This window comes from Acanthaster planci, linkage group LG13, assembly GCF_054643075.1.
Source record: "Acanthaster planci isolate LZ-2023a linkage group LG13, COTS_SCS, whole genome shotgun sequence".
Taxonomy (NCBI): domain Eukaryota; kingdom Metazoa; phylum Echinodermata; class Asteroidea; order Valvatida; family Acanthasteridae; genus Acanthaster; species Acanthaster planci.
The window spans coordinates 15,951,404-15,970,949 of NC_141789.1; the positions used below are offsets into that span (position 1 = coordinate 15,951,404).

The 19,546-nt window shown below is 39.6% G+C and overlaps 4 protein-coding genes across 18 annotated transcripts in view; 2 read left to right on the plus strand and 2 right to left on the minus strand.

Moving 5' to 3' along the window:
- The window catches only part of LOC110973889 (phosphatidylinositide 4-phosphatase SAC2-like), a 23,159-nt gene extending 22,452 nt beyond the window's left edge, over positions 1-707 (minus strand). The window contains exon 1 of the mRNA XM_022225097.2: positions 426-707. Within this exon, the coding sequence (XP_022080789.2) occupies positions 426-522 (97 nt within the window). The 5' untranslated portion in view covers positions 523-707. The remainder of the gene's footprint in view (positions 1-425) is intronic.
- Positions 1-6,886, plus strand: part of LOC110973908 (uncharacterized) — a 10,608-nt gene extending 3,722 nt beyond the window's left edge. Inside the window, exons 2-5 of one of the 2 annotated variants that reach the window (XM_087144656.1) lie at positions 907-1,176; positions 1,489-1,577; positions 2,152-5,085; positions 5,747-6,886. In XM_087144656.1, coding sequence (XP_087000782.1) covers positions 4,630-5,085; positions 5,747-5,959 — 669 coding nt within the window. In that variant the 5' untranslated portion in view covers positions 907-1,176; positions 1,489-1,577; positions 2,152-4,629 and the 3' untranslated portion in view covers positions 5,960-6,886. Of the gene's footprint in view, positions 1-878; positions 1,177-1,488; positions 1,578-2,151; positions 5,086-5,746 lie in introns of those variants that run through there. The other variant, XM_087144655.1, reaches the window with a different exon arrangement.
- Positions 6,887-7,909: 1,023 nt separating this feature from the next.
- msl3 (MSL complex subunit 3) lies at positions 7,910-17,886 on the minus strand. 3 transcript variants are annotated; one of them, XM_022225179.2, is made up of 11 exons: positions 17,753-17,886; positions 16,729-16,814; positions 16,332-16,427; positions 15,796-15,866; positions 14,355-14,410; positions 13,815-13,919; positions 12,827-12,993; positions 12,454-12,600; positions 11,534-12,138; positions 11,069-11,153; positions 7,910-10,382 (listed from the first exon to the last, which is right to left on the minus strand). In XM_022225179.2, the coding sequence occupies exons 1-11, from the start codon at positions 17,867-17,869 to the stop codon at positions 10,289-10,291; spliced, it is 1,629 nt and encodes a 542-aa protein (XP_022080871.1). In that variant the 5' UTR covers positions 17,870-17,886; the 3' UTR covers positions 7,910-10,288. The 3 variants fall into 3 exon arrangements, with proteins under 3 accessions (XP_022080871.1, XP_022080872.1, XP_022080873.1); XM_022225180.2 differs by lacking the exon at positions 17,753-17,886 and adding an exon at positions 17,563-17,663; XM_022225181.2 differs by lacking the exon at positions 17,753-17,886 and adding an exon at positions 17,185-17,491.
- Positions 17,887-17,893: 7 nt separating this feature from the next.
- Positions 17,894-19,546, plus strand: part of LOC110973794 (RNA-binding protein 41-like) — a 75,210-nt gene continuing 73,557 nt past the window's right edge. For all 12 annotated transcript variants that reach the window (XR_015427448.1, XR_002597512.2, XR_015427447.1 and 9 more), the window contains exon 1: positions 17,894-18,113. The gene's annotated coding sequence lies outside the window, so the exon portion shown is untranslated. The remainder of the gene's footprint in view (positions 18,114-19,546) is intronic.

The following is a 19,546-nucleotide window of genomic DNA, read 5'->3' on the forward strand; positions in this document are numbered from 1 at the left end:
GAAAAAATGTTGCATCCTGACTCCACTTCAGCAGTTGTGTACAAAGTCTATGGGGAGTGAAGAGAATTTTCTAAGTATTTCCCAACAACATCGGTAAATGTTTCTCAGTCCAGAATTCATGTCTTTCCAGCATTTCTGTGATGACTGACTTTTATTGAGATGATATATGATGAGAAAAGTGGAGTCAGGATGCAACATTTTAGCCCACTGATGTTAAACATCTTTATTATAGACACAGACACACACATTTACAAAAGCACTGAGGCTTAATACCAGTTTAACCAAAGCAACCAGTCCATTTATAGCACAAATCACGCTATGAATAAATCCAAGCAACAACCCACCAATAAGCCACAGGGGATAAAAAACAAGCACAGCATTATTCTGAAAAGCATTTGACCATGTTGACGTTTTAAAGTTTGTACCTTCTTGCGGGTCGAGTTTTCCGTCAGATCGACTACACCACAAACTGTGTTGGCCATCCTGCACAATGTAGTGATCGTCCGTCTGAAAAAGTTCCATTGTTTGATCACATAAACAACTCCAAATCACACATACTGTGGTCAGACAGATCTGTTAGTACTACCCAGTGGCTATGTCTAACCAGGGGTGGATCATTCATCATCAACCGCAAAAGATCCGTGATTTAGTGGCACAGTTCTTCGCCATGACCATTGCTAATGTCAAACACACAACTACCTCTTCACACCGACTACATAAAGTGCATAAAAACTAGCGCTCGATCGTCGTGCGCGTGCAAAGCGCCACACGCCCTCTACTGATATGATTTTTGCATTCTTTTTACCACGAACTGGTAGCCCGCAATACCAGTGGGACTTCAAATATTAGTTAAGGATTACTTCCGGGAAGTGCGTCATGCATTAATGTTCATTGTATTTTCAACAGCTGAGGTGACTTCATTACAGACCTGTCGTTTGAGCTTCGAGCACGGGGTTGTTGGAGACGTAAGCTGAGGGGATTGTCTTTGTAGTGAGTTGATAAAGTTTTTCTGCTTAATAAAGTACCGTCCCTTGAGACTAGCAACGATGAACTGTGGTGGATTTGGTGGCGCATTTCGGGTTTATGTCTTTGTGTTGATGCTATGCTTGACGATATTTTGGGATGTCCAGAGTTCAAATGCATTATCAACTGATGTACCCGTTAACCAGGACACAGGTAAGCTACTGTCTGTTTATTGACGATTGCTCTGTCGATCCATTTTTAAATTTGGTTTTTGTTTTTTTTTACTTACATTTGTTTATTTGGTTGAAATAGTGTTTGCTTTTCTTAGTTTGGGACAGGTAAAGAAATAAGTTAACTTTATTGTCTGTCCGGACTTCTCAGGACTACTGTTTTCTTTCACTTTCAGTATTCTGTAAAGTTTTATGGTTTGTTAGTTTTAACCAAGAGAGAAAGGAAAAGAATGGAGTTCTGTATTTCATTTTCATCAGTGTGTGGTTATTTAAAATGTGGTTTTTTGTTTTTCAGTTTCAACTTGTGTAACATGCAGCAAACATGAACAGCTCATGACAAAACTAACCGACTTGAAACAATCTGCTAGAGTGCTCAGCCAAAGAGTAGGTCGCCTTTTTAAACTTCATTTTTTATTTTAATTTTGTTTTGTGCTTTTCCTTTGCTGTTGAAAAAGAGCCCAAGGCAAACTTTTGTGTTCGGTATTTTATTTAAAGGAGCAAGAACAATCCAGCAAATTTATACCGATAAAAACTGAAGCAGTCCTTTCTAAATAAGAGTCTGTGATAACATAGTTTAACAGAAACTGAACTATCACCCTGGCAACATCAAGAGTAGAAGTACTTGCAACAAAATCAGAGTTCAAGACCTTCTTAAAGAGAAAGTGCAGATCCTAACATTGGCTTAGAGAAACACTCTGCTTAGCAAGGATTTCTATTCTCAGAAGTTCACTAAGTCTCTGTTCTTTGTTGTTCCACGAGACAGTACCAGCCTCACAAAGTATTTCCTAACTGTCTGTGACAATGTGGAAATGTTTTGAAAATAGAAAAAGAAAAAGAATTACTACTTGAAGTACTGCACTGGGGTTTAAAACTAAGCCATTTCCTCGAGTCGAGATAAATGAATGTTTACATAGTCTCACATTATGAACAATTTATTTCTTTTTATTTCTAATTACAGATGGAAAAAGTTGGAACTAAGTTGGACGATTTAGAGCAATGCAGTTGTGTTCAAAAATGAAGACCATCTGGACTGGAAACAGTAATGTGACATATGATATTAAGGGTTACTGCCACATTCCTACGGTTGCCAAAGTTTACTAGCTGGGAAAACCTTGCCAAGATCTGTCACCAAATGCAAATTCAGGTTGTAAAAAGATGGAATGTCCAAAGTTTGTCCTTTTGGTGTCATTCACTTGCCACCAGGATGTCTTGTTTCTATGACAACAGCTGTGACTCAGAGACGGGGTAGACAGCTCCTTTAAAATGCACCTTGACCTTACTGCCGTTGTTTTTTGACCGCCATGCCTTGGAGTAATTAATTCCGCAGCGGAGCAGGAAAGCCACATGTATCTGTAGGCAAAAAATATGTCAACTTGGACAAAAATATGCACAGTGCATGGCCCCTGTGGAATGCCACTTTGTTGCATTCAAGTTTGTTTATATAGTCTGCTGAAATGTTGCTGAATTTTGGGAACTTTTGCCATGAAATGGATCTAAAAGTTTTGTGTTTTATTTTTTAATAGTGTTGAGGAAAAGCATATGGCTACGTAAGCTATGTAGGCTTTGTAAGCCTAACAAAAGAAAACTGCTTTTTGAATGACCTTTTCTGAAGAGAATTAATCAAAGAAGTATCTGTTTTGACCAGTGGCCAGACAGTATTGCAGTCATGTGCTAGTACATGTACATGTGTTTGTTTAACTTTAAGTTTGGTTAACTAGGTTTATTAACCTACATTATCCCTGTTGGAAGCTATAATGTCATTGATTTTCCTGACCAGTCAATTTGAGTCAAGTGAATAATCATTTTGTGTAGAGTGCAAGAACATGTATACCGTGATGAAAGTTCTTTGGGGGGAAGGTAATATTATCTTTACATCGAGATCAAAACAATGCCATCAAATTAGTAGGCCTGTCTGTTGTTGAAGAGGTTATTTGAAAACTCTGTCTTCAGGGACACAGTGTAACGTGACCTTTTAATGTGGCTTAGGAACCATCATATCCGATGGTTAATGTGAATCATATACCGACAGGAGGGAAGTCATAAACAAGATAACATGCTGCACCAGGCTGGTTGGTGTCCAACTTTACATAGACTTGATTCAAGCCTGGTTAGATTCCAGGTAATTCTAGTCATTGTTGGTAAACATAGCAAATCCATGTTAATGTACAATGGGGTATTTATGTGTCACTTTTCCACTGGACCTGTTACAAGTTTAACTTGGAACAAGTCTACCAATGTTGTACGGCTTTCTGTTTTGCAACCAGTTGCATTCTACAAGGTTGCCTTCAACAACAAACATTTCCAGCGTCATAACTTCCAGTACAGTCACCTTGTTTTCACGGGGAAAGATTTTGGGGGAGTATGTCATTACATGTTTGTTTCTTTTGGCTTTTGTGACTAGGAATTCGTGTTATTGCATTATACATAAAAAGCTGAAATGCCAAGATGTGACAAAACTTGTTTCATTTTTACATCTTGTCCCGGCAGGCCCTAAAAGAATTTAATGTTATCTGTGTGGACATACATTTTTAATGTTCAGTTGCCAAAATTTAATTTAATGATTTTAACATTCTTTTCTAAAATTAAACATTTATACTTTACGCAGTTGTAATCATGACTTCCAGGACCAAATTATGACACTTGTTTACAAATATCTTGTACTTTTCTGCTTAACGTTCATGTTTTATATTGATTGAGACATGGCACTTTAATTTCCAACTGCTGTGCTTTAACACCTTCATTTGTATATAAAATGTGATCAAACATTGAGATCGAAAAACGAGTGGTTGTTTTTGACTCTTGTACATATATTTTTCCAGAATAAAATGTCTGCATCACGCAAGATGTTTTAAATATTTTGATAATCATGCTTACATGGAATGGCTGAAGGTTTGTCAAAAACCGAAAACCTTTTTTTTTTCCTGTCGGCAACATCACACCATTTGTTTTTCCATAAGTATACGGCAGGAGGGAAAAAACACAGGGTTTCAACTTCTCGGCTTTTGAAAGATGTCTTAAATTGAGCTGGGATGAGTCATTCGCTTGTACCGCCCGTTTAAAAAGCAGCACCCGAACACCCTTGATACATTTTCTTAACCCGTTGTCTTCAGAGGTGTACACCCCTGGACGGTCTGGTCGTACAATGCTTTGTTTATTGCAATTAGCCGTTGCATATGCATGAGTCTGTTAACACGTGGCTTGTAGTATCGTTCTTGTCATAAGCCGTGAAACTTCAACCTGTGGTCATGAGTTTCTGAAGATTGCCTCAAAACTGAGTCGTGAGCGTTAGTCAACAATAACAGACTGATAGAGCACCAACCTGCGACAATACCCATCCCCGATTGGAACGTTTTCAAGCTGCAGTGTAGGCCTAGCTGTATTTGCAACTTTTTCAAGGTCAGAACTTGACCAGTCAGTCTTCAGGAACTTGTCGAAAATGTCTTCCACATGGAAGCCCAAGCCTCGACCACCACCAACTACCGAGCTTGAAGCATCTCAGTGGCCCAAGGCCGTCGGTTCTCGACCAGCACAGCCTCATTCACCAGCCCCCGACCCCGTGCAGAACACAGAATCTCTTGGAGCCTATACCTATTACAGTCGAGGAAATCCATCACCTCAACAGGCCATTCGTCAAAGAGTAGGAATGACTGGACTCGCCACAACTTACAGACGAACAGTGGAACCGCAACACGTCCAACATGTGCAACACGAACCGAGCACACCAACCGTGTATCAGCCGGTCACTCCCCCGTCTTCTCCACCGTCTTCCCTGCCTGGTCAACTACCGGTACCAGCTGCCCCGCCGCGCGTCCCTGTTATTACTAAACAGCGTGTTCCTCCACTAAAGAAGGAGATTAAATCTCCCCCAGCGGCAAATTTGAAGAGTTCGAAGGTAGGCATGCTATAAACTTTGATTTATGCAATATTTCAACTTCTTGTGGACAAATGTTGAAGGTTTTGGATGTTGCGACCAAGTACTTCGAGAAGTCAAAGTAGCGACCAAGTAGTTGTTTACGTCCCACCTTGATCACAATTTGCCATTTAAAAAGGAATTTACTTTTACTATTTTCCGGGAATATAATTAAATGTAGACTGTTGAAGTAAAAATGACACACAAAGGACACTGGTTATTTAGAATTTCTAATTTTTGAATTTCATTGAAATAATATTCGGATTTAGGTTACTGTTGTGTTAATGACATGGAATATGCAGATTCCACGCAATGTCGGAGCATTACTGGGCAAAAGTTACTCAAGCAGGGTTACAGTTGGGTGCAGTCGATAAGCGCGATCACTCAGTCTTTGTGCAATCAATGGATCTTAGTGCATGATGTGTCGATAATTCCTTCACCAGCCAATCATCAATTCTTTCTAATTCATGCTTGTGAAAGATGTTTCAAACAAGCGAAGTAAAGTTGGCGATTTCATGCAGAATGGACCACTCATGTTAAGTGTTCAGGCCATTGTGTAGATTGGTCATCACTCCCGACATAACTTTAAAAATGAACCATGCAGCAGCGACAGACTTCGATAAACATTTTTTTTCCTGATCAGGTTTCTCTAAGTACTTCAAGATCAACCTCACCAAGGTGCATCTGTCATCGAGACCATTGCAAGATCATTTGCTATATCTGTGGGAAGACTCAGATTGGTCGAGTTCGGATGCAGTGTCCAGAGCACCCAAACACCATCCATCTCATGGACTATGACCGATGCCCGGACTGTAAAGGGGTAAATCTGACCGAGATGAGAGCAAGACCTCATTGAGTTCAGTTCAGAAGAGTGTATAGTTACTGGGTATACATGTACATGTATTATGCATAACAAACATTTTCAGACTTCACATGAAATACAGGATTGTATCTTTATTGCTGAATTCACTAGTCAGGCTTATTTGTGGGTTTACTACAAAAACAAGCCTCCATGTTTCTGAGTTTAAAAACGTCATATTCCCAATCATGAGTTAGGCCTATGCTATTATAAAGTCATTGGTCCTTTAGTATATGCCAGTGAAATAAGAGGCAAGTATAAATTTTTGCATGAAGTTTGAAGTCTTGAAAATTTCAGGGTAGAGTAGGTATTAATTCCACAGAAGCTGAAAAAGTTGAAGGGAAATTGATGTGTACTTTAACTGGCATTGGACACTTTTAACAAAGCCCCGTGTATAAATAGGTAACTGTGTTTGAGTTAATTGTTTCGATGGTAACGGAAGAAGGTCTTGTTTAGGCAAGGGTTTTTTCAAATTGGTGCTCAGATCTGCCAACCTTGTGGATTCAGAACTGGACAAAAATAATTTTGTTTATATTGAGAAATCTCGGATCCGCTGGCCAACAATTCACCAATATGAGTGTAAAAAAAGGTTTATGCTCCGCTGTCTGGCAAGTGCGTTTTGTTTTTTGGGGGGTATTCTTCACTGCGACTTGAATATCCTTATTTGTTTTTCTTCAGACCATAAAAAAAATTCTTGTCTTTTTGATTTCCTTCTGTCCTCCTCTGAAATTTGTCTTTACAAAAATCTTAGTACCAACTTGTGAAAAAATGCTCGCCTTAATTTGAATGAAAGATATACATTTTGCAGTGATTTAACAAAACTGACAAAGCTCCAACAATAAGAGCCTATTGGCTTCTCTTTAATTGTTATCAAGTTCAACCATTTATCAATGTAATGAGAATTTCAAAAGTCATCAAGTATCTGGGAACTTGAAGCACGTTTGAAGTGCATGATTATGTAAGTTTTATGACCTGAGCTTTTTCTTTCTGCATTTGACCTCCGGGAGTTGAGTCAGAAAATCATAAACATAATTATTGTAAATATTTTAATTTGTTTGCTTTTCCCAAGATGTGAATCTACTTAACTGCAGAACTTATCCACTTTGTTTTCGGCGCCAGTCTTCCTTACTCCTGTCCAAGGACACAAGTTACAAAAACTGCGTTGCCCTTGTGCATCTACATGTACTCAAGAAGCATTAAAAGTAACTTGTGTGACCTCATGTAGGTAATGTCAGTTTTAGTAGATGTAAAGTTGACCCGTTACAGTTGTAGATTTTAGGCTGCTTTGACCTATTACTTAAACAGTTCTGTATTTATAAGGAAGGGAGTGGTTCTGCAGCATTATTTGATCAAAAAGCACTTTCCATTTTTGTCACTTGTTTATACAGGTATCTAAACAACACGGTGATAAGAACAGACTTTTCGGGGACATATGATTGCCAGTTTCTTGCGTTTTGTTTAAAAGAAATCAGAGTAAAGTGTGTATTTCTATTTTGTTGTCATGATAAAGATTTGTTATTTATATAGCAGGCCAAAGCATCACAGCTCTGAAGGACCAGTGTGCATACAAGCATGTTTGCTATCAAAAGTGAGTGAAAAAAAGTAGAAAAAGTTTCACCTGTTGCTTGAGTTACTCATGGAACTGGTCTTTCCAAAACAATTTGTTTCAAGAATGTTAACATCCTTATGTAAAGAGTAATTTAGAAAGTTAGTAAGTTAAAACGTTTATTGGGTATCTTTCAAAAGGTCCCCTTTTTGTTTCTTTTTGTGTGATCAACCTTGTTTAACTTTGTAAATTGTAAAAAGGACTGGAGTGTGATTTGATGATTGTTTGGAGTTCACTTGAAAATCTAAGACAAATGTTTTTCCAAGTAGAATCCATTGAATATGTACTTTGCACTTGATCAAAACGTCCTATAATACATGTACATCCATGAAAGACACAACTTTTTGTTATGCAATAAAGTAACTTTATTTGGTAACTCAAAAAGTACAACTGTTCTGTTTGTTTTCTAGAACTCAAAGCAACATGTATAACAAACATCGACATGACCGCCAAACACTAAATAGCTATTCATGTATTTTGTCCTTACTGAAAGCATGACCATGAAGTGCTTTAAACAATTAATAATGAAATACATACGTATATCAATAAGCCTTTTGCAAGTTCCATTTGAATAAAACCTGGTACATTGAGTTATCAAACTGCACCTGAACATAATTTGAATTCCCCAGACTAAAGACACTTTTGCTGTGCCTCGTGATTTGGGGCAAGCTTTTGCATAGCGACCACCATCTCTGGAATGGACTGATTCCTTTGTGCCCTCCTTATGCATTGAAAACAGTGTATTGATGCATGGCGTCTCTTATGTAACTAAGCAAAAGCTTGCCCCACGAGGTATGGCAACAGTGTCTTTAGCATGGGGAATTCAAAATTATGTTAATGTGCAGTGGACTTAAAGAACTCAATGTACCAGATTTTATTGAAATATAACTTGCGAAAGGCTTATTGAAGGAATTCTACTGTGGACAAAGTATCTGTGCTAACAAAAGATATTACACCACAAAACATTTAGTATCCTTCACCTTTCAATCCTTCCAAAATATGTCAAGTTTCCCCCAAAGACTACCAAAACTGACTACATTATCAGCGGACAAGCTTCTGAACCATCACTGAACTTATATGTGCACCATGCTTGAACCTTGGGCAAAATTAAAAACAGGCTTGGTTATGATCTCTCGATTCACTCAATGCAGCTACTGACTAGTTATAATCACGCTTGTGTTGAAATTATCAACTACTCACTATCAAGTAAAATGCTTGGAAATTCAAACATCAGATCTACCTTTTTCAAATTTTGTAAGTTGTGTCAAACATGAATACAGTAAAGATGTACATGTACTGCTTTGACCACTAACATCCTACTATGTGACCAAAATGTACCATGACCTTTGACCCTTTTACATGTTTTCATTCGTTCTCATTTCCCTGCTAACTTCTGCGCTCTGTGCCAAACTCCAACTATAGACAATAACACTATTAATTACCAATATGGCCAAAGGTTACATGTACACTTAACACAGTTGCCCATAACTGTAAAACTTTTGTTTAAATGTACAAGGTTTGAATACATCTGCTGGTCCCACAGCTAGTTTTTTCCAGTGAACTTCTTCACCTGTTCCATGGAAAGTTTATGTACATAAACCCTTTGGGTCAAAGGAGGTGTTGCATGCCATCGTAACCTCTTGAGCCTCTAATAAGCAACGATCTTGCCTTGCTCCAGCGTTGTAGTACACGTCTATGCATGCTACTTCAATTTCCAAAGTAGCTTTAATCAATGTTGACAGTCACTGTCAAGACCTAGCTATTCTACCGGGGTGGACTGGTGACCGTCGGATAAATATCATAGTTAGTACTAACTTAATTCACAAGAACATTATAAAATACTGTAGACTGAAAAATATCTGCTTTATCCACCCAGATCTATATCCAGATCACATAGGTTTTTTCACCCAGTGTTATAAAAGAACCCTACTTTGATAATCATTCCACTGCTGTGGCCTATGATACGACAATGTAATAAGTATTGTGACAAACAGTCCAGAGTACATGCATGTTTCTTTCACAGATTGTCACGCTAGCAATCTTCTACATCATAAACAGTGCTTGCAGAATGGCGTTTAATGTACACTTTCTATAAGTAGCTACATGTACAGGCCTTGAGCTGGACAAGAGAAGGCGCTATGTTCTTAGCAATGGAGGTTCCTTTGGTCGATACTGAACTTCACTGGTTCAAAAATGACTAGGAAATGCACTCGTTATGGTAGCATCGCAGTGAACAAAATGAACTCTCCAGACCAATATAGCTATTTCAACCACTGAGGCAGTGCTTCTGCTTGAGGTGGACTGGGCAGAGATCCTGGAGAATTAACCATCACTTTTCCATCTCCGTGGCATTCCTAACGTGCAACAATGCTTTTGAGGAAGATACTAATTGACTACTACAATGAAGAAGTATTCCAGCGATGAGTACGAGGTTGAGTTCCAACCACTGATGAAGGTTGAGAAGTCTCTACAAATGTCTTACATTTACAATGTGCCAACGAGAATGCCTGTTCTAGATGGAAAAATGAATTGTTCCACTTCAACTAGGCAAGGAACTCCATACATTAGTTGTACACGTTTGTCTACATGCTTGCCAATTGCTAAAGAAAGCTCCTTCCAACTGTGGATATCTATGGAACACTGCAGTCTCACAGTAGGAACTGACATGTCCAAGTTTTATAGAACTGATTGACTGTCTTGAGTTGTTTCTTCAGGCTCAATTATGTCTCCTTAGACGGCTTCAAAGCTTGATGCGAGGCGACATAAGCACTCTCAGGGAAAAACTCCTCAAGTCGATCTGGATGTGCAAGATACCTGTTAGTTATGAGATGAAAGATTTGGAATTAGCTCACGATATTTGCTGCAGTGTCTTCCCAGTGCTACCTTTATTTAAAGGTACTTATCAATCATATCCGTTAGCCAAAGCCAGGTCAAGAGATTCAAGAATGCCTTTCTAAACATGATGCAATGATTTTCCAGCACCTAATTCAAGGGTGAGATTTGTCAGTATTTTTCCAGACAATTTTCCTTGCTCTCAGGAATTTTCAAACAATCTCTGAATTTTTAGCATATTTTTTAGCATACTTTATACAACTTAATAAAGAGCACATGAAATGGGTATTTTAAGATGTGAATTGAGACAAAGACTATTGCTGGGGGGCCCTCCAAACCTTTGGTGATAATTTTGTGTACATTTCACTTTCCTCCAATCTCATCCCCTGCTCATTATGCACAAGTTAACAGGTCTACCCTCTTCAAAAGATCTGAGGGGTCAATTTCATAGAGCTGCTTAAGCATGAAATTTGCTTATGCACAAAAACCTTGCTTGATTAGTCAGGTAACCAGCCTAAACTCCATCTGATGTGTATTGTTTTGGGTTTGTATTAAGCTGTTTTTGGTTAGCATAACAATCAGATAGAGTTTGAGCTGGTAACCTTTGTTTATTAAGCGAAATTTTTTCCCGCTTAAGCAGCTCTATGAAATTGGTCCCAGGCTCTTACTTGAGAAACAATTCAATGTGTTTAAGCAGTGGACGAAGCTTCTTTGGAGGCAGATCCATCTTGCCAAGTAACTCTGGAAGCTTGACTGGTGGGGAAAAAAGGTATAAGAATCAAATCATAAATATTCATGAAGTGGAAGGGATAACAGTGGTTTAGACTCAACACCAAGGAAACAAAGCCTTGATATAATGTGGTTAACTCTTGAAAGACAAAATAGCTATAGTGCACTTGAAGTGAACTATGTCTCAATACAATTTCGTAAGGAATTTTCCTATTTCTTGTATAATTCACAACTGTGGAAGAACCTCAAGGCACCTACTGCGTATTTTAGCTTCGAAACAACTCCAAACTCCATAGGAATAATAGGTCTACCCTCTTCAATCCAGTAAAAGCAATCAAAATCTCCGCTTGATTTTAAGAATTTGCGTTAAAGCCTGTCTAATTTGTTTCAGCCACCTGACTTACCAAAGAGTCGCATTAGATGCTGTGCTCCATACATTTTACAGGGTAGAATCTTGCCATCGTAATTAGCATTATCGTCTAGAAGTCTACACGACGGGAGCTTCATGTCACATCCATTAGCCGCACTGTTCTTTCCATTGTGACTGGCCACTTTCCCATTGTTGGATGAGGACTGACTAGATTCTGTTGATTCTGATCGAATCAAGGGAGTAACTTCAGGTTGGGTTTCTGGGGTTGGGGAGGAAGGAATGGAGGAAACGCTGGAGAGTCTTGCAGAATGACGTAACACCGGTCTGGAGGTGGAAGGATTGGTACCCGCTGAGCTGCTTGCAGTGTCTTTGTTTTGGTTTGATGTGTCCACAGAATGCCTCTTAGGGTATGGAGATCTTGGGTGATGGTCCACGTCTGGGCAGCGTCTCTTCACCGGTGGTAAAGGGTCAGCTAGGGTAATCTGGCCACTAGTTGACAGTCTACGCGTTACCCTCCTTGTAGGTTCTTCTTTGGGTTTCTCTGAGGTATTTTTGGTATCAACGATTGGCTTGGTTGTCTCCTTGGTAGGTGAGGATGACGCACTCTGCTTTCTGGGTCTGCCTCTTTTAACTGGTGACCTGCTGAGACAAGTACCAGTGATTTCAATGAACAGTTTCTATGGCAGCTCCAATTAAGAGCCCCTCTGCAATCACTGAACTGATATTTTAAGCTCATATTTTGAGGAATTTGTGTTAGAAGTAATGAACACTTTGAGATAAATTTCAACGTCAGTAGTGTAATAACCCAGCTTCCAATTTTAAGACTTAAATCTTCCAGAATGTTGACACTTGGTTGATATTCCTAAGATTGCTGATTTCCACGCGATTACTTAGATTACTTATGCTCTAGCTGATAAATACATTGGAAACAAAAAACAAGTTTCTCATACTTACGGTGCTTCACGTATCGCATCTTTTACATAACATGACACCACAATTTTCTTGTACTGTTGATGTTCAACGCTGTAGAGCAAGTTGGTTGGAAGGAGAAAGTCAAAAATGATGCGTAGACCATCCATGACTTCCTTACACAAATCGACACTGGAAACAAAATACAAAAAGATATGATCACAAACGTTGAAAAAGTACAAAAGACGTGGTCCTTCTTGAAAAGCAAGAACTGCCAATAAAATAAAAGCAGAGTTTTCCTCATGATCTTTGCTGAGATGCACACACCTGCAAATTTGTTTAAAAAGGTTACAACCTCTCCAGAATGCCATGGCAACATGAACCTCATCTCATGCTTCCCTCATGTAAAATGACTCACTTGTATTTTGGTTGTGGTGGTGGAACTAGACCTTCTTTTGCCACCGTGCTGACAACATTCTGCGACTGACTTCTCTTTTTCTCATGAACCTGGACGTTGATGGCAAAGTGTCTGATGTAACCTTCCATGATGGACAGTATAGTGTGTTCACATGGTAACTTCACCAGCTGAGAACAAAGATTAGATGTTAAAAACTTTCCTGATTTAAACCCAGCAAAGCTGAACTTAACACCCAAAAGCAGAAAAATTGGCACTGGTTCACTTCTCTCCAGTAGGCTGAGAGAAGATCTAACACAACAAGAACAGAGAGCGAGTTACTGTTACAAAATCTTGATGTGAACCAGGAAGGAATGGCTCAGATCTCAGTACAAGAGCCAGCAGGTGATGAAAACAGAGGAGTAAATTACTTATTGCAAACAGTATATGGTTGATCTGACTACGGAAGAAAGCAGTGATAAATCTTGGCATTGAAATCAGTTCAATTCAGCGCACTACTTGATTGACAGGGGCTGATTTCATTCCAGTCATCAGTGGGTGTGGGTAGTGGGAAGGAGGTCAGAGTCTAAGGTGGTGAATGCCTTTAATAGTGGGAAGGAGGTCAGAGTCTAAAGTGGTGAATGCCTTTAATAGTGGGAAGGAGGTCAGAGTCTAAAGTGGTGAATGCCTTTAATAGTGGGAAGGAGGTCAGAGTCTAAAGTGGTGAATGCCTTTAATAGTGGGAAGGAGGTCAGAGTCTAAAGTGGTGAATGCCTTTAATAGTGGGAAGGAGGTCAGAGTCTAAAGTGGTGAATGCCTTTAATAGTGGGAAGGAGGTCAGAGTCTAAAGTGGTGAATGCCTTTAATAGTGGGAAGGAGGTCAGAGTCTAAAGTGGTGAATGCCTTTAATAGTGGGAAGGAGGTCAGAGTCTAAAGTGGTGAATGCCTTTAATAGTGGGAAGGAGGTCAGAGTCTAAGGTAAAGGAGCTTCTCATTGTTTACAATTATTTACCTTATTTTTACGAGTGATGAAGTAGCAGTCATCTTCTAGTTTAGTCTTGAGTGCCTCAGGCAGAGGAATGGGGATCTCCACAGCCTCTAATTCTGCACTGGAGGACTGAAGACAACCAATGGTCATCTCAAAACGGGCGTTTCACAACAGTGTGTCTCAAAGAGGTTGCACCGCGTTGGCCAATCACAATGTCCGAAATCTGTCGACCCAATGCGTGTGTGGAAAGGGTCAACAGATTTCGCGCGTTGTGATTGGCCAATGCGTTGCAAACTCTTGGAGGCGCACTATTGTGAATATTAAAAAGGTCAAATCTTTGGCAACAGAATTGCAAGGTTGACTGAGAAAAATCCTTGGTATAGCTGAGTCTGAGAAACAAGAGGTTAACACCATCTGCCGTGACCAAAAGGCTCCTGATTAATGATTAGAGGCAATATTGAGTCTCAATCACTGACAGGTCAACACATGAATTCCGGCCTGCCATGAGCAATTGTCTTCAAGACATCAAATAGAAGATAACAAAGATGGACGAGTCACACTTACTGAGTCATCACTATCGTCACTATCGGCTACACCACTGCTCATGTCCGAATCTGAACCTAAACAAGAGAAAGGGAACGACTTTTATTTCAAAATCTTCTAAGATTCTAAGAATTCATTGACTGCAGCTATAACATCACAACCTTCTGAAGAAATACAGACGTATGTCATAAAGGTATTGACACCTTACATACTGGCACGTGCACTGGCTTAACAACCAATCACAGTGAACTTCTCTAACTGAGCCGACCAATGAGGTTGCTTTTAATATCAGCCATTACCAAAGACTTTAATTGGCAGCTTGCTGGGCATAAGCTAACACTGAGGGTGCATTCAAGCATGCTACCTGTGTTAACCTGAGTATACCCCTGAGCATAAGAACAGAAGTATGACCCAGGGATCAGGCCAAGTATATTCTCAGTCACAGCAGTGAGTATGACCCAGGGATCAGGCCAAGTATATTCTCAGTCACAGCAGTGAGTATGACCCAGGGATCAGGCCGAGTATATTCTCAGTCACAGCAGTGAGTATGACCCAGGGATCAGGCCGAGTATATTCTCAGTCACAGCAGTGAGTATGACCCAGGGATCAGGCCGAGTATATTCTCAGTCACAGCAGTGAGTATGACCCAGGGATCAGGCCGAGTATATTCTCAGTCACAGCAGTGAGTATGACCCAGGGATCAGGCCGAGTATATTCTCAGTCACAGCAGTGAGTATGACCCAGGGATCAGGCCGAGTATATTCTCAGTCACAGCAGTGAGTATGACCCAGGGATCAGGCCGAGTATATTCTCAGTCACAGCAGTGAGTATGACCCAGGGATCAGGCCGAGTATATTCTCAGTCACAGCAGTGAGTATGACCCAGGGATCAGGCCGAGTATATTCTCAGTCACAGCAGTGAGTATGACCCAGGGATCAGGCCGAGTATATTCTCAGTCACAGCAGTGAGTATGACCCAGGGATCAGGCCGAGTATATTCTCAGTCACAGCAGTGAGTATGACCCAGGGATCAGGCCAAGTATATTCTCAGTCACAGCAGTGAGTATGACCCAGGGATCAGGCCGAGTATATTCTCAGTCACAGCAGGAGTATACTCTTGATCCACGAGTCTTGCACTCGCATCATTTTCCTACACTTGAGAGTCAACACGAGTAGCATGTGCAAACACACCCCAAGACTTAAATAACTCTACCATACTTCAACAACCAATCACGATGAAGTCCTCTAAATTGACCAATGAGGCTCCTTTTTATATCAGCTATTACCAGAGACTTTACTTGGCAGCTTACTAGGCATGAGCTAACACTGAGCATTAAATACCAATCAATCACAGTGAAGTCCTGAGACTAAATTGACCAATGAGGCTCCTGTTACCATCAGCTAGTACCAGAGACATTAGTTAGTGGCTTACAAGGCATGACCTAACACTGAGAGTTCCATACCTTTACCAGCCTTTCTCTTCCTAGCCAATTCTACCAGCTCAGCCAAAGTCTTCTTTTTCTTCTTCTTCCCCCTTCAAAAATAACAAAAACCTCTTTGAAACTCTGAATGATGATTTGTGAATAACTAGGCTGTTAAATTTCAGAAACAACAGTGTGCCTCAAAGAGGTTGCACCGCGTTGGCCAATCACAATGTCCGAAATCTGTCGACCCAATGCGTGTGTGGAAAGGGTCAACAGATTTCGCGCGTTGTGATTGGCCAATGCGTTGCAAACTCTTGGAGGCGCACTATTGTGAATATTAAAAAGGTCAAATCTTTGGCAACAAAGACTTTCAGAAGCAAGTTCTAAACTATTAGCAAAAACGTGCATCCTTAGCAAATCAGTGCACGCTTATTTACAAAATACTCTACAACTGCATTTAGCGATATGAAGAAGCTGCACGGAAATTCACGGGTAGCCAATTTTGGAAAATCCCTTCTACTGATATGATAATGATTTTTAAATCTGGAATATTTCAATATCAAGTTGCAACTTACATTTTTGCCAGTGCCTGCCGATGAAGTTTCCCTTTTAGCTCCAGGTTTTCGTCTGTGTATCTTAAGATGTAGTGTGCAGGAGCCCAACGATCCCAACTATTGGAAAATAACATGACCACAAGGAATTGTGTGAAGTTAACAACTGTCTTAAGATTTTTCAAATCTGCCAGAACTTAGAAGATAACTCAAGATTTTGTAAGGGGCTCATGTAAAGACTTAACATTGAAGCATCAATTTTTTTCAATATTTTGCTAAACTAAGTTCATAAAGTGACATGTATTTTACTTCAAACCAAATTCAACTGGAGATCTTGCCATCATTCAATCATTGTTCATCAGAAAATGAAAAATAAGACGATATCCAAATCTCTTTCTGCATTCATTTTTTTGCAACTGACCTGCTGTTCCAACCATTGAAGTGCACCAAATATTCTGGGACTCTGCGATTGGTCGTTTCATCTTTTGTCCATTCCACATCCAAAATCTTTTGATCATGAAGAGAAAATTAAACACAAATACTTTAATGACAATCATATTAACAACATGAAAATATATGTAAGTTCTGATATACCTGCACAAATATTACTCAACCAAAATGCTGTCAAACATTAATTTTTTTGGCCGATAAATTTCAACACTTAACATCCACAATACATTGTATGCAAGTTATGACTACACATGGGAGCAAGTACTAATCAAAACAACACACTCCATATGCTCACCGTAACAGTTCCATTTGAAACTGTGAAAAATTCTCCAAGCTAAGATTTCAAATTCATCCAGATATGCATATGAAAAATATCATACTTCTTTGAACTCTAGTTCTAAACCAGTTCATAACAAACCTTCAATACCTCTTTTGATAGGGGATCAGACTTGGCCATGAATTCCCCCAAAGCATCTATCTAACGGTCTTTTATCACGGTACAAAGAGCTGGTGGTGTGGCCCAAACCAGACACGAGACAGCTGTATGCTTTGTTTGAACCTTGAGGGGGGCAGGTGGTACAAACGGAAAACATGGGCAAAAGGCCAAAAGATCACATTGTTGACACTATTCACACTACGCCAACAGAGGGCGCTAGAGCGAGTCCTGATTCATCGAAGTGAAAATTCTTCGCTTCGAAAACAACGAAAACGCATGCAAAATGACCGACCAAAATGTACATTCCTGTTTCAGACGTTGTATATTCAATTACGGAATTAAAGGGTGGAATCAATGAAAATGCATTACCTCATCTAAACCGTACGTAACTTCACAAAATGCGAGAGAAATTCGGAGTTGAATATCCCTATTTTGCATAATAAACCTCGCACGCTGTGCCGTTCGACTCCTCGCGCGCGCACACTGAGATTCGATTTTATTCGACTCATTTGAATTAACTTGAGTCCATGAATGCTAAATCGATCATGTTGCTACTTACTTTGGAGTCGTAAAGGACCCTTGCCTTCGTAGGATCAGGTTCATAACATAAAACATGTTCTCCAACGCTAAATTCGGCGGGTGTTAGGCCCCTTGTTGCGATCACCGACGTCGTCATGGTGGACTTTAAAAACAGAAAATCGATTTTTTTTGGACGTCTGGACCCTGTATTCATTAAAGGACAATATTAACAGGGATGCGGTTGGGAGCCCGACTAAATTACCGGGCATGCTGAATACATGGTGGCTTTAGAGGGCGCGTTTATCATCAATAAAACCGCGGCAGCAGCGCAGACGACATGGACAGCTTGTGATAGGCCCCTAATCGAAGTTTTGTTTAATTTCGACATGCACGTTACCCCAGTAAGTACCACCACAAGCAATTACTGAAAAACAATGGAACAAGGTCTTGAAGAAGCGATGTTTTCCGCGTTATCTGTGTCAAAAATTGATAGAAAATAAAATAATTGATTCTCGAATCTTGGATCTTTTGGATCAGTCCGTGTCAGTATATATACCATAAATATAAAAGATGTCTGGTTTTACTAGAAGACTGGTTAACTGTAAAGACCCTTATATTCTTGTCACACTTTCATGATTTTACTGCTCTCTTGTCAGACCTATTCTTGGGTATACTGCCCCAGTTTGGTACTCAAGTTATCCTTGCCAACGAAAATCATTGGAAGGAGTTCAAATGTGATTTATTCGTTCCTGTTTGGGCCTCCCAAGACGTCATTTGCCAAATTCCAGCAGGGATAATAAAGAGTACTCGACCTGCTGTTCCAAGCTGGGTCTGTCCTACTGAACGAGTAGGCTAAACTTTTTCGCAGTCGTGTTTGAAGCCAAATGTATCTATAACAAATTCGACATTGAATCAGAGAGCTACATGTATATCAATCTCAATTCTAGACACATTGATGATGTTAAATTTATTCATTACTATTCTAGAACTATAGCTTTTCATGAGTCACTTTTTGTCAGATTCCCCCATTTGTGGGATACTCTGCCCACTGATGTAGTAGATAGTACATGCCATCTTGAGTTTTTATACAGACTGGAGTTTGCTTAACCTTTTTTTGAACCCTGTTATTTTCTCTTAATCTCATGTTTTTTTTATAAACTGTTTGTTTATATAACTCGGTGTCTGTGTTTGTGCAGTTGTTGCTTGTTTTTTGGGTCGTTTCTTCATTTGTACATTTGTCTGTTGGTTTGTCTTCTGTCTGTCTGTCCGTCTGGTGTGGGTGGGCTGACCGATTGACCGTCTGTTGTCCTTTTGTCTTATTTTTGGTTCTGTTTTGTTTGTTTTGTTTTTACTATTTATGTGTTTCGAAGGTTGTGTTTCTCCGTCTGTGGGGTCATCTGTTTCTTGTTGACTGTCTCTTTGGAGTTGGTTTTGTTGGGGTTCCCTTTTGTTTTTAGATTTTTAATTACCATCGGAATGTTTTCCTTGTTTTTTTGTTAATATGGTGCAACACATAATATTATCACATAAACTCCAGGATTTTGTAATATTTTCTTGGGTGATTCTTTTCGCCCATGGGATTATGTGTTTTAATGTGTGTCTGCTAAAATGTTTTTGATTCTGCAATTTACGGTAGCGTTCTTAGTCATGTTATGGGAGAACTACATGATTGTGATTTAGTTGACTTTTAAGTAATCGCGCAGAGGCATGCAACTCCTGTTGGTGTTAGGGTCTTAGTCTTTTTATAAGGTTTGATGTTATATTTAAACTTTGTCTTTTTTATGTCTATACTGTATGCAATATTTATTTTTTTTTACCCTTGTAAATTTGACCT